Source organism: Sinocyclocheilus rhinocerous, unplaced genomic scaffold, assembly GCF_001515625.1.
Source record: "Sinocyclocheilus rhinocerous isolate Xijiao unplaced genomic scaffold, SAMN03320098_v1.1 scaffold65, whole genome shotgun sequence".
In the NCBI taxonomy this organism is placed as follows: domain Eukaryota; kingdom Metazoa; phylum Chordata; class Actinopteri; order Cypriniformes; family Cyprinidae; genus Sinocyclocheilus; species Sinocyclocheilus rhinocerous.
In genome coordinates, this window is record NW_015662000.1 from 703,087 (window position 1) to 715,230 (window position 12,144).

A 12,144-nucleotide genomic window follows, 5' to 3' on the forward strand; every position below is an offset into this window, starting at 1 on the left:
CTACCGTAAAATTAATGTCCAATACATGTAATGTCCAATACAGTTTTTCACCATATATAGTAGGGGAATTTACCGTTAACCATTTAACAGGTTTTTACTGTAGCATTTTTACAATCTTTTACCGTTAAATTCACGGTCATTTTTTACAGTGCTGGTTTGTTTTTAATTGCCCCAAATGGGACTAAAACAAGATAAATGGTAGAAGGCACCTAAATATTTTTTCACATCAAACCATACGGCAATCATATTTATAACTATAGGATTGGAAACATTTTTTTAAGATCTTTCAATTCTGATGAATATAAACACAAATTTAAAGGCAGGCCAGAATTAATGGAGCTGATTCCATATCCACCCAAGACGGGCAGTCCTGAGATAAAAAATAAAACATAATTGTTCTAAGTTGCACAGCCCAATAATACCAATGAAAATTAGGACACTGTAGATCTCATCTATCATATGGCAAATATAGAAGTGTCAGACAGAGTCTGGAACATCTGTTATTCCAAATGAATTTAGTGGACATTTTTTTAAGTCGTTAAAATAGATGTTTATGGGGAGGCAGAGGAATGTTCTGGAATAAATATAAAAATTTTGACAAAATATTCATTTTCAAAATATTTATTCGACCAATTAAAGATATACAGTGGGTACGGAAAGTATTCAGACCCCCTTAAATTTTTCACTCTTTGTTATATTGCAGCCATTTGCTAAAATCATTTAAGTTAATTTTTTTTCCTCATTAATGTACACACAGCACCCCATATTGACAAGGACATCCATCTTTCTATAGAGCTACTAACACTTTCAAGAAGTGGATCATAATTTACTTGCACAACATCTCCTAGTTTTGGTACAATTTTTATACCCAAGTATGTAAAAAGGTTGCAACACAATTACTAGGTTGCTGTCTGTCAATCTCATTTAGATATAGAATAGAACTTTTAGAATTGTTAATCTTGTATCCAGAATTTTTGCCAAATGTACTGATAAGATTTAATAAAGCAGGTATTGATGTATCAAGATGCTTTAGGAAAAGAATGACATCAGCGAATAATGCAATTTTAGGTTCTATCTGTCCAATCTTAATGCCTGTTAATTCCACATGTTTTTTTTACTGCTATTGCAAAAGGCTCTATGGAGATGGCAAAAAGAAGAGGAGAACCTTGTCTACACCCTCTTGATACGCTAAATGGTTTTGAAACAATATTATTTGTAACACTTCTGCTGTAGAACTATTATAAAGTAATCTAACCCACCTACAGTACCTTTCACCAAAACCAAATCTGACCAATATATCAAACAAATAAGATAATTCAACCCGATCAAAGGCCTTTTCGGCGTCCAATGATAGTAGAGCAGTATCTCGTTCACCCCTCTGTTCATAAAGAATATTTAGGACTCTTCGAACATTGTGAAATGTTTGCCTACGTTGTATAAAACCATTTTGATCCTCTCCTATTAAATTTGATAGTGTACCTTCTAACCTCTTAGCCATAACTTTACTTAATATTTTTGTGTCTGAATTTAACAAGCTAATTGGCTGCATATTTTCACACTTTGGTTTTGGTAATAATGTAATTAAAGCTTCTCTCATTGATGCAGGCAAAAGATCTTGATATTCAGCTCTTTTTCACACATTTTTTGCTTGTCTTCAGAGAGAAATGGCAGGAAATTTATAGCAGTGTTTAATCTAGGATCCAGCGATAAGATATAGCAGAACTTCCTGGATGTGTTTTTGGAAAGAATACAGAATGCTGCTTATCTATTGGTTATGGCAGCTGTTTGTGTGACATTGCTTTATCTTCGAGACGTGTTAACTGGCATGCAAGCTCTGTGCGTGTTTTAATGTTAGCGGGAGGCTCAAGGGATAGACCGTGTTGTAAAATTGGGAAGTAAAGCCTCAGCAGCCTCCTGCCACAGCTGTAAAAACATGCATGTCGGAGTTGTTTCTCTGGCTTTGGTTAAAGGACGAGTCCTTGCCTGAGGGGAGGGCCCGAATGAACACCTAGATCTGGGTCACCCTGCCTACATAGCCTACCTGATTGTTTGGCTTTCTGCAAGTTTGACTGGCCCACCTAGGAGTGGAGGATGATGGCATTGCTTGATTTCAGGTTCTGTAGATTATTTTCTGGTTTTGTAGAGATTTTAGCCAGCCTTTTTGGGTTTTTTCGTAGAATAATTTTAAATTGTATTCATTGTCAATGATAAATAAGAGGGTCCTTGATAAGGAAAGGAGAATCTTTTTAAAATCTAATTTAAAACATGTGCTGAGTTCTTAAAAATGTTTGTATGCATGTTTCTGGAAATAAAAAATTTCTGTATCATTTTCAGCTGAAGTATATGTGCACTGTATTTCATGCGGTGTAACAGAGTAAAATTTTTCCTTACACCTTACATGTAATAGTACATATCTTAAATGTTAATTTCAAGCCAAGTCATTGTATTTTTGAACAAGTTAACAGATCAGGACAAAAAAAATTACCTTCAATCAGTACTTGGAAATTTTGGACAACTGATATAGTTATTCACATGATAATTGAAATTGGTACAGTACACAGCCATTCAAATGTTTATGGTCAGTCAGATTTTTTTAGGAAATTAATTGGTGCTGTCAAATGATTAATCGCATCCAAAATAAACGTTTTTGTTTACATAATATATGTGTGTGTATTGTGTATATTTATTATGTATATATAAATGCACACACAGAGCATATTTTGAAAATATTTACATGTATATATTTATATTCATATAATTTATGTCATGTATAAATATATTTAATATATAAACGTAACATATTTTTCTTAAATATATACATGCATGTGTATTTATATATACATAATAAATATACACAGTGCACACATATATTATGTAAACAAAAACTTTTATTTTTGATGCGATTTAATCGCTTCACAGCACTAAAATTAATACTAATATTCGGCAAGGATTCATCAAATTGACTAAAGGACATTTTTAATGTTCTAAAAGAGTTCTAATTCAAATGAAAGCTGATCTTTAGAACTTTCTAATTATTAAAGAATTTTGAGAAAATATGTATCATGGATTTCACAAAAAGTACATCACAACTGTTTTCATCATTTATAATAATAAGAAATGTTTCTTTGACACCAAATTAGCATATGAAAATGATTTCTGAACGATCATGTAAAACTTAAGACTGGAGTAATGGCTGAAAAGCTTTGCCATTACAGGAATAAGTCACATTTCAAATATATTAAAAAACTGAACCCATATTTTTGATGATAGTTTATAATAAGGCAGAAGTTTTGAACTATTTTGCACTAAAATTGATTGGTTTATGTGCTACAGTGTTACAAGCTCTTAGTAAAGATGATTGTTCTACTGTTGTCCAGTTTAGCATTCCAGCTGTGCTGTGTTTGTGTGTATTTACAAAATTGTGGCTGCAAAAGGTCTTAGTTTTATGACCACATGCCACCTCTCTGGTGGTTTATGCTGTCTCTTTGTTAATGTGGTTGTGATTATTAAGGTGCGCTTTCATCTTTATGTCTTCCTTTTTCTCTTGCAGGTCTTTTATTAGGCGGCAGCAGCAGTAAATCAGCCACTAGTGGGTCTGTGGTTCAGCCCACATCTGATTTCCTCAGCTTCTCTGATCCCAGCCTTAGGGCTGGCGACTCGTACACGCCTCCGTCCTTTAGCCGTTGCCACATGAAGGGTGGTGCAGAAAGCACAGCCTCTGAAGGCATGGTGGCTCTCAACACCTTCGGCATGATGTCCCTCCCTCAAAGCTCAAGCTCAAGCAAGCATTACGAAAACTGTCACCCGGCCGGAGAGCTGGGAGGCCTGGCCTCAGCAGGCTACAAACGACCCCAGCCCTCCTCGTCCTCTTCCTCTGCAACATCATCTTCATCTACTGGCGAGGATGGCGTGAAGAAGAAGAAGAGAGGGAACTGGAGGAACCGGTATGGACCGTGCTTCACTACCCAGGACAGTAAAACCACTGATACAGGAGAGCATGGCTCCACAATGCCCTCATCCACTTCCCCCTCGCCATCCTCCTTGAGCACTATGACCTGCCGCGGGAGTGCAGTCAGCAGTACCGGAGGTGTGGGAGCAGTGGGTGCTGGTAGCAGCAGTCTGGGGATTCAGAAGTCCCCATCCCTCCTCAGGAATGGAAGCTTACAGGGTATGACTGTCGGCTCCCCACCTGCTGGACCAGGTGAGCAGACCTTAGTCAGGGTAAATGCCATCCATGTTTCATTTGTTTTGCTATGGTCTTAAAGTCAACATAATTTTTTTTTGTGTGTGAATTTTGTGATGCACATATAATAAAATTCTCGCTAATAACAATGTATATTTTCCTGTTATAGACAATAACAATAACGGGGCATAGGAATTACTTAGTGCTGCACGATTAATCATTTTAATTGTGATCACAATTTTATGCTTCTCGCGATTAAGCATAGTCGTCTACAATATTGGCTTGCTGGTTATTTATCCTGAAACTTTTTATTTTTATTTGACATTTTTATCTTGCATTGATGATAAGTCTCAACTAGTTTTAATGCTTGCGGTTGCCAGATGTAAAGAGTTGAAATCCCTAGTCAGAATTTTCTTCCTAGTGTTTTTTCTAGAGCTTTCGTGAAAGTGCAATAATACTGATGAAATCAAAAAAAAAAAAAAAACATTTCTCAAATGAAAACAACTGTGATTAATATTCGTGATTTTGTTTTTGAGCGAAATGATTTATCACGATCAACGAAAAGTAGTTTTCAATGCTAAATATGAATTTAGGCATGTACATATATGGACTGAAAAGAAAAAAACTATTTAATAATAAAACTAACCAGTTTGGTACTGCTGTGTTGTGCATCCCTAGTATGCATTATTCCAAAGAAAACATGTTTTCATCCTTGCTTTCAAGTGACTTTCAGCTTTCTTGTTTTTTTTAACCATCTGCCATATTGAGACCACTTTAGCTGATCCAGTCAAGTTCATTTCATTCTGAAATGCATCATAGTACAGATGTAGAAAGGGTTGTAAACATTATTTCTTGTTGACTTTGAGGTCCATTGTTGCCCATGTTTTTGCTGTTGTTTTTTTTCTATCTTCCACATCCTCATTTTCATTCCTTTCAAATTACATATGACGTCTACCATGACTGAATTTTTTTCTTTTTAATATGTTACATACTAATAAATCTAAAAGTTCTCTCCTAATATTTCCCAGCTTTTTCTTTTTTCATGGACTCTTATTAATTGTGCACGGAAGCCTACAAGCATAGGCTATTATAAATTGGCTGCCATAATTATTTTTCAGAAATTACACATGGAGGGTCTTTTCAATATCGCATTGTTCAATTCATGTAATTCATCTTAATCTTTCCCTGAATCGCAATTTGTTCCATCTCTGTTTATTTAAAAAGAATAAAAGGAATCCATTTGAGGTCCGCTCTTCTCGAAGAGAAGCCTGGGAACCAGCACGATGTTGTTTTGGTCTGTGCTGAAGCTCATTAGGGTAAAAGTGGATGGAGGTGCTCTCTAAAGTGCTTCCTCATTCCTACCTGATTGAGAGCTTAGAGTGGCCCGCTGAATCTCCATAGAGATGCACATTAACCTGTTGAGCCCGAGGGAGCTGGAGGAGGGAAGGAGCCTGTAACTGGCAATTCGTTAAAACATTTTTATTTGTTCCTCCCTGACGTGGTCTTCTCTCGGGATCTAGAGTGAGCCGGCTTGAGATAGTGTGTAGAAATGCCCTGACCCCTACTGGCCTTCCCGCTCACTGAGTTGGAGCCAGAACACCTAAATACATGGTCACACCATTCTTTCTCACTCATTTGCAGGCACTTCCTCTCACTCTCACCTGCTAAATCTCGCCATTGACATAAGTGCTCCGCGTACGCATGGCAGCTATAATGTTAAAGGGACCTTATCTGTGGTGCTGCCCTGTTACTTGGCAACCATCTGGCTGTTTTGAAGTTCCTTTCCTTCTGATCAGAACTTGAAAACTCTGGTGTATCTTTTTCTCTGTCATTCCCTACTATGTACCATCTCACTATCGCCCTGTCCATTCTCTCAAGGCCATATGGGTTTTTTGTGTTTGTTTGGGACTCGTTCTCCCACCCGTCCCTGCCCTCACCTGTTCCTGGCCTTTGGCTGGACTGTAAATATTTAGCCATGGCTAATGCAGGGCTACAGCAGAGTGCTCCACCTCATCTATCTGTCTCACCCTCCCTCAACGGCTCCCAGCTCTTTTTTTTTTGTTGGATGGCTGGTTTATCAGGGGGAACAGGGGGAGGCTATTATTAAATGCAAACATCCATCTCAGCTCCGGCCGGGTGTAGGACTTTATAGGGTGTTATTTGGAGAGGGGGAGAACGATTCTTATTGGTTTCCATCTGAAATTGGAAAGAAAAGCTTGGTGAGACAGATGAGTGCAATGTACTGTAAAGGCTGGAATGCTCCTGTACAACGTTTAAATCCTAAACAGATTTGAAAACACTAGGGTTGCAGAAGACAACTGGGCATTATACACTAAAGGACTGATGATCACACACTACCAGACTTTGAAGTTATTCCAAACACAACAAACTCACGTAGAAACATGTGCTTTGTTGCTAGGAGATGCATGACAGATGTTTCTGTGAAATGTCAACTCCGACTGCCCAATATCTGCAGGCTGGTTCTGACTTTCAGCAACTAGCGTCGACTCCTCCAGACTGCAAATCGGGGCAAAAGTTGTGCAGTGTATTCCAGCCTTTAAAGGCTGTTCACACAAACAGGCAGTTTTGGAGCTGCTTTTCTTTTGTTTTTGAATGAAAACATACTCTAGCGCTCTAAAAATGCGGGACTCAAGTTATAATAAGTTCAACGATTTAAAATGCATGTCTCAAGACCTTGCATTTTCCTTTTCATTGTCCTGCGTCTTGCGTTTTTAAATGCAAAAACATGTTACAGTGTATCTGTATGATTTCCATTCCATTTTTGAACACGAGTTGATATTGAAGAATGTTTTAACCATTTTTTTTTTTATCCACACACTGAAAGTCAACATTTGGACCCCACTGACTTTCATTATATGGACACAAAACATTGAGACCTTTTTCAGAATAGCTTTTTTGTTTCACAGACGAAAGTCGCACCGGTTTAGAACAACCCGACACAAATAATAGGGGCTTTCAGTTCTAGAAACGTTTGAAGACACTAAATTAGGTCCTACTTCAGAGCAGGGTCTAAAACAGTTCTATAGGAACTATCAGTGACATAAGTGTACACTGATTGGCAAAACGCATTCAAAACACCAGCTACCTGGCATTTTTAAAAACCATGTAAAAAATATTTTCTCCACGAACATGGGAAACAGCGATTAATGGCATTTACCTGTTGTCTGCAGTGTTATGTTCTTCAATGATAACACTGCAAGTTGTCATAGGAGATTTTAGTCAGATTTTCATGCTCATTCATTCGCCTAAATTGTGTTTACATTCCATCTCCGTTATCACGAAACCCATGACACACTACAAAAACAGCTCCGATCACGGCGTCTTCCATTCTCTGGTTATTGACGTTCATAAATGTTGTGAATAAAGACGTCGCTGTCGGCCGCTTCAAAATTCCTGCTGCCGGTGCAAATGCAACCAGGAAAACGGCCCGAGGGAGAAATTGGTTCTCTAGGAACGACCCTGCTGACTAGTTCCTAAAACTGAGTTCCTAGAACTACGTGGCGTGAAAGCCCCTAATGACAGAATTTTCATTTTTGGGTGAACTATCCCTTTAAGCCTGGATTTATTGCTCGGGATGAAACTATGCAGCCGTCCTGTTCATTCGAATAAACATTCATGAGCAAAGCATGCGTTTGCTGCATTAACTGCAGCCATGCGCTGTAACTTATCTTCACTTTCGGCCGGCATGCTTTAGAAACGTCAAGCCCGTCTGTTCGCTTGTGATAGAACATATCTTGAAGCTAGTAACCCAACACAAAACACTTCAAGACATCGATCACTGCTCAAGATACCACATTTAAATTAAAAACATCTGCAACGTCAAAGGCCTAAATATGTTCTGCTGGCGTGCAACAATACCTCGAATAAGTCCCTGCTTTCTTCTCTCCGTCCATAAGGAAAGTGCCGAGGATCCTTATCAGGTTCTGAGCCTCGTCATTAACCTCCCTCTGAACTCACATGGATTTTCTGCTGAGAGAGGAGACAGGGGCTTGACTTGAAATGCTGGATAATCTCATTTGAAATTTCCCCTCTCTTCCTCTGATTTGATAAGGGAGGTTTCAGGAGGAGATGTTAAGTCCTGATCGATCGGGCCCGTTCGATCAGCACCAGATAACAGGATCCTTGTCCTTGCTTTGTTTGGTCGCTCATGTCTAGTAACCTCTAATCAAATGCTCCGTTGGTTGACCTATTCTGAAATGTTAATTATTAACCAGATTACCAGATCAACATGATGATTTAAAGATTAATCTAATCATTAATGAGCCAAGTTAGCTGTTGTTATTCGCAAATCTCCCAAAAGTAAAACCAATTGGGATTAAATGGAATACCGTGACACAGCGATGTCTAAGCTTTCCTTTCTCTATTACATATTTCCTATGTGGAGTTTGAAGCTTGGTACTGTAAATGCTTCACGTGGTACTTCTCCGCCCAACAATGTTTCCTTGTTTCACCAGTGAATGTAGACTGCCGCGAGCCATTCATTCCTTTGTGTGGCAAGGGGGCCTCTCTCGTTCCTGCAACGGGTCAGCCTGGGCCATCAGCTGGGTTTATTTGAGATGGTGGCAGGGGAGGAGGGAGAGAGAAAAGGGAAAAAAATCAATAAAACAACAGCAACAACAAACCGCGTGCATGTCATGAACCGGCACATAAATATGAATGGGCCGCACTCCTCCCCAGCCCCGCCTGAAAAGCCCTCAGTCATTTTTACAGAAGCAATAGTGAGTCGTCAGATTCAGGGAACTGTTTTCTGGGTCACTGGGAGGCCGGTGCAGAGTGCATGTTGAGAGGACTCCGAAATGCTTTGTGCTCGCTCTCAAAGTCTGCTGTGATGAGGGCCTGGTCAGACAGGCCATTCAAAGTCCACAAAGTTCATCTCAGGGGCAGCGGCAAAGATAGATGGATAACCAGTGAAGGTATATTGGAGGACAGAGGTTGCCCTTACAGCTATTAAAACTTTGCGTTTACCACGAGATTACAGGTCATAACCTGCGTTGATTTGTTTCACATCCCCCAGTTGCTATGCCAGATCTCCTGATAAACAAGACAATGTTATTTTTGACTCTGTGGGAATCAAAAGAGACTGTTTGGCCAAGTGATAATCATTGAAAGTGTGCTGTTTTACGTTAATCATTTGCTGTAATTGCTGTCTTTTTGCAGGTTCGTACTCCAGCAGTAGCGATGTAGCCTGCCCATTGCCCAGTGCTGTGTTTGGAGGGTCTCTGTCCGGATCCAACTCCGAGTTACCTGCTCATCAGTCAGTGGTCACTTCCATGCCCACTCTCACATCTTTGCCCCCGACCGTCCCGTTCACCAGCACCTCATCCACACATGTGAGTGTTTAATGGACCTTATTATGTATTCATGCTCAGTGCTCACTCTGTATGTGATTGTTTGATTATTTCAGTTCCCATTTGGTTTGGTTTTGTGGAAATGGGCAAATGAATGACTCCAGGCTAAATTAAATCTGTACGAGGTGTTTTTGTTTTGATTTTGAAAATGTAAAAAACAGTTTAAATTAAGAGATTAATTTGCAAATATGATGCAGTTAAAAAATGTAAGGGTCAGTTTTTTTTTTTTTTTTTTAAAGAAGTTAATACTTTTGTTCACCAAGGTTGCATTAAATTGGTCAAAAGTGACAGTAAAGACATGTAAATATTTGTTTCAAATAAGTGCTATTCATTTTAATTTTCTGTTCATCAAAGAATCCTGAAAAAAACGTATTACTATTTCCACAAAATATTAAGCAGCATAATTGTTTTACACATTGATAATGAAAAAGAATGGTTTTCTTTAGCACTAAATAAGCATATTAGAATGATTTCTGAAGGAACATGTGACACTGAAGACTCGAGTAATGACCTTTGCTATCACAAGAATAAATTATTTGAAATTGTAATAATATTTCAAAATATTACTGTTTTTATTAAATATATGCAGTCTTGGTGAGCATTTAAAAATCTTACCAACACCAAACATTTGAACAGAAGTGTATATCTGCAAAAAGTCCATACCTAGATTTTATTTAAAAAAAGCAACATACATCTGCGAAGAAAGATTGTACTGATAATTGCACAGAGCTTTCAGCTCACACGTATCCTTTATACATCATCTCTCACAAAATTAACCAATTAAATAGAATTATAGTCATCATCTTTGTACTGTGTGCTAATTTGCTCCAGTTTTATCAAGATAAATGCTGTTTGAGCATGTTCATGGCACAAATAGTAATTAACTCCTAAAAGGCTCAGATGTAAACGTTGGCTGCAGCTATTTATGTATTAAGTAACTCGTATTTTTCTTCGTGACAGGATTTTTTCTTTCTACAGAACAAATGAATTTGGTTCGCAAGTGCCAGGGTTTGTGCTAATGCAATATTTATATAATTGCAGCAGTATATTAACAGTATGAAGGAGGCTGTGTTAGGGCCACAATGGTACATAACGTCAGTGTGAGAAGTAAAGTTCGTCACTTCAGACCTCATTTTTCAGCTCTTGAAAGACAGTGTTTTGAGTCATTTAGGGTATTTATGACTAGGCTGCTGAAGTATATGGTCTTAACGGATGAACGTCAGGGTGTTTCGATTGTGTTTGCATTAGCTAGTCAGAGCAGTATGTGTGGTCAAATAAACAGAATGAGACTGTGAGAAAAGTGCCGTAATTGGTTTTATATTGGCTATATTATTATTGCTTTGAGTCAGTAATTTTATATATGTATAGGAGTTTGAAGTTGGTAAGATTTTTTTAAAATGTTTTTGTTTAGAAAATGTTTATGCTCACCAAGGCTGCATTAATTGAATGAAAAATACAGTAAAAACAGCTATAAAGTAGCTATTCTGAAATCATTCTAATATGCTGATTTGGTGCTCAAGAAACATTTAAAGAACAGCATTTATTGGAAATATTAAATGCATAATGTTACAAAAAATTGTGAATAAATACCTTCATGAATCAGTGACTTTAGAATCCCTACTACATGTGTTCAGATGACAATAATAAAGTCAAGTCATTCTTACAGGCTCCCAGCGCAGCTCCAAATGGGCCCTTTGGAAGCGCGCTAGAGACTGAGCACCGTCTCTGCCGCTCTCCTGGGCATCTTTGTCTTGACTTGCGCTGCTGTAGCAACCGGTCGTTTCCAGGCAACAGGGCTTTGTTTGTGCAGATCTGCCCTCTCTGCAGGCAGGGTGGCCTTACATTAGGAGATGAAGTAGACCCACTGATGGCCTTAATGCTGCAGGGCTCCCAGCAGTCCAGCCCCTCCTTACGCACGCTTGCAAATATATATCCCCCATTAGTCCTAAGCTTTATGGTATGGGAGATTTAATACAATGAGCTGTTTTCTTCACTAGGTTGTAATTAGCTGATCAGTAAACAGGTGATGTTTTTAAAACTATGCCCGGGGTCAGGAATAGAATGAATTTTTATTAGATATATAACATGGTGTTTTATCAAATATAATCTGTGCAAACAATCATCCTTTATTCCTTCAGCATGACTGTCCCTGAGGTGTTTGCAAATTTTTTTTCTTCCTCTCCATCCCTAACTCTCCCTTTGTGGATTGAAGAATGGTCGGATGAAAAAATTCAGTGGTTGCAAGCAGGGCAGTAGTGACCTTCGACCCCAGCGCACACCCCCTAGGCCCACCTCTGTCCCACTCTTCGTTAACCTCCACAATGGTGCTGAGAGCCCTAAGCCTCAAACAATCCGGCTGTCCCTCTTTTCCCTGTGCGGGCGCATTGAGCTGAGCTCGCTGACGGGATGAGGGCTGACAGGCTGGACAGAGAGCTGTGTAGTGGGATGAGGGGTTCTCTTCACACTGGTCATGCTCCCTCCTCTCTCCACACGGCCTGAAAGAGGAGTCTGAGGAATGGGGAGGGCCTGGGGGGCCGTGAGGGGCCAGAGGAATGTAGGATATCATTTTTTTTTTTTTAGTAGTAAACCCCC

At 38.9% G+C, this 12,144-nt stretch overlaps 1 protein-coding gene across 1 annotated transcript in view; it reads left to right on the plus strand.

Moving 5' to 3' along the window:
* Positions 1-12,144, plus strand: part of mllt10 (MLLT10 histone lysine methyltransferase DOT1L cofactor) — a 50,170-nt gene that overhangs the window by 24,895 nt on the left and 13,131 nt on the right. The window contains 2 exon segments of the mRNA XM_016537013.1: positions 3,551-4,201; positions 9,362-9,534. Of these exon segments, the coding sequence (XP_016392499.1) occupies positions 3,551-4,201; positions 9,362-9,534 (824 nt within the window).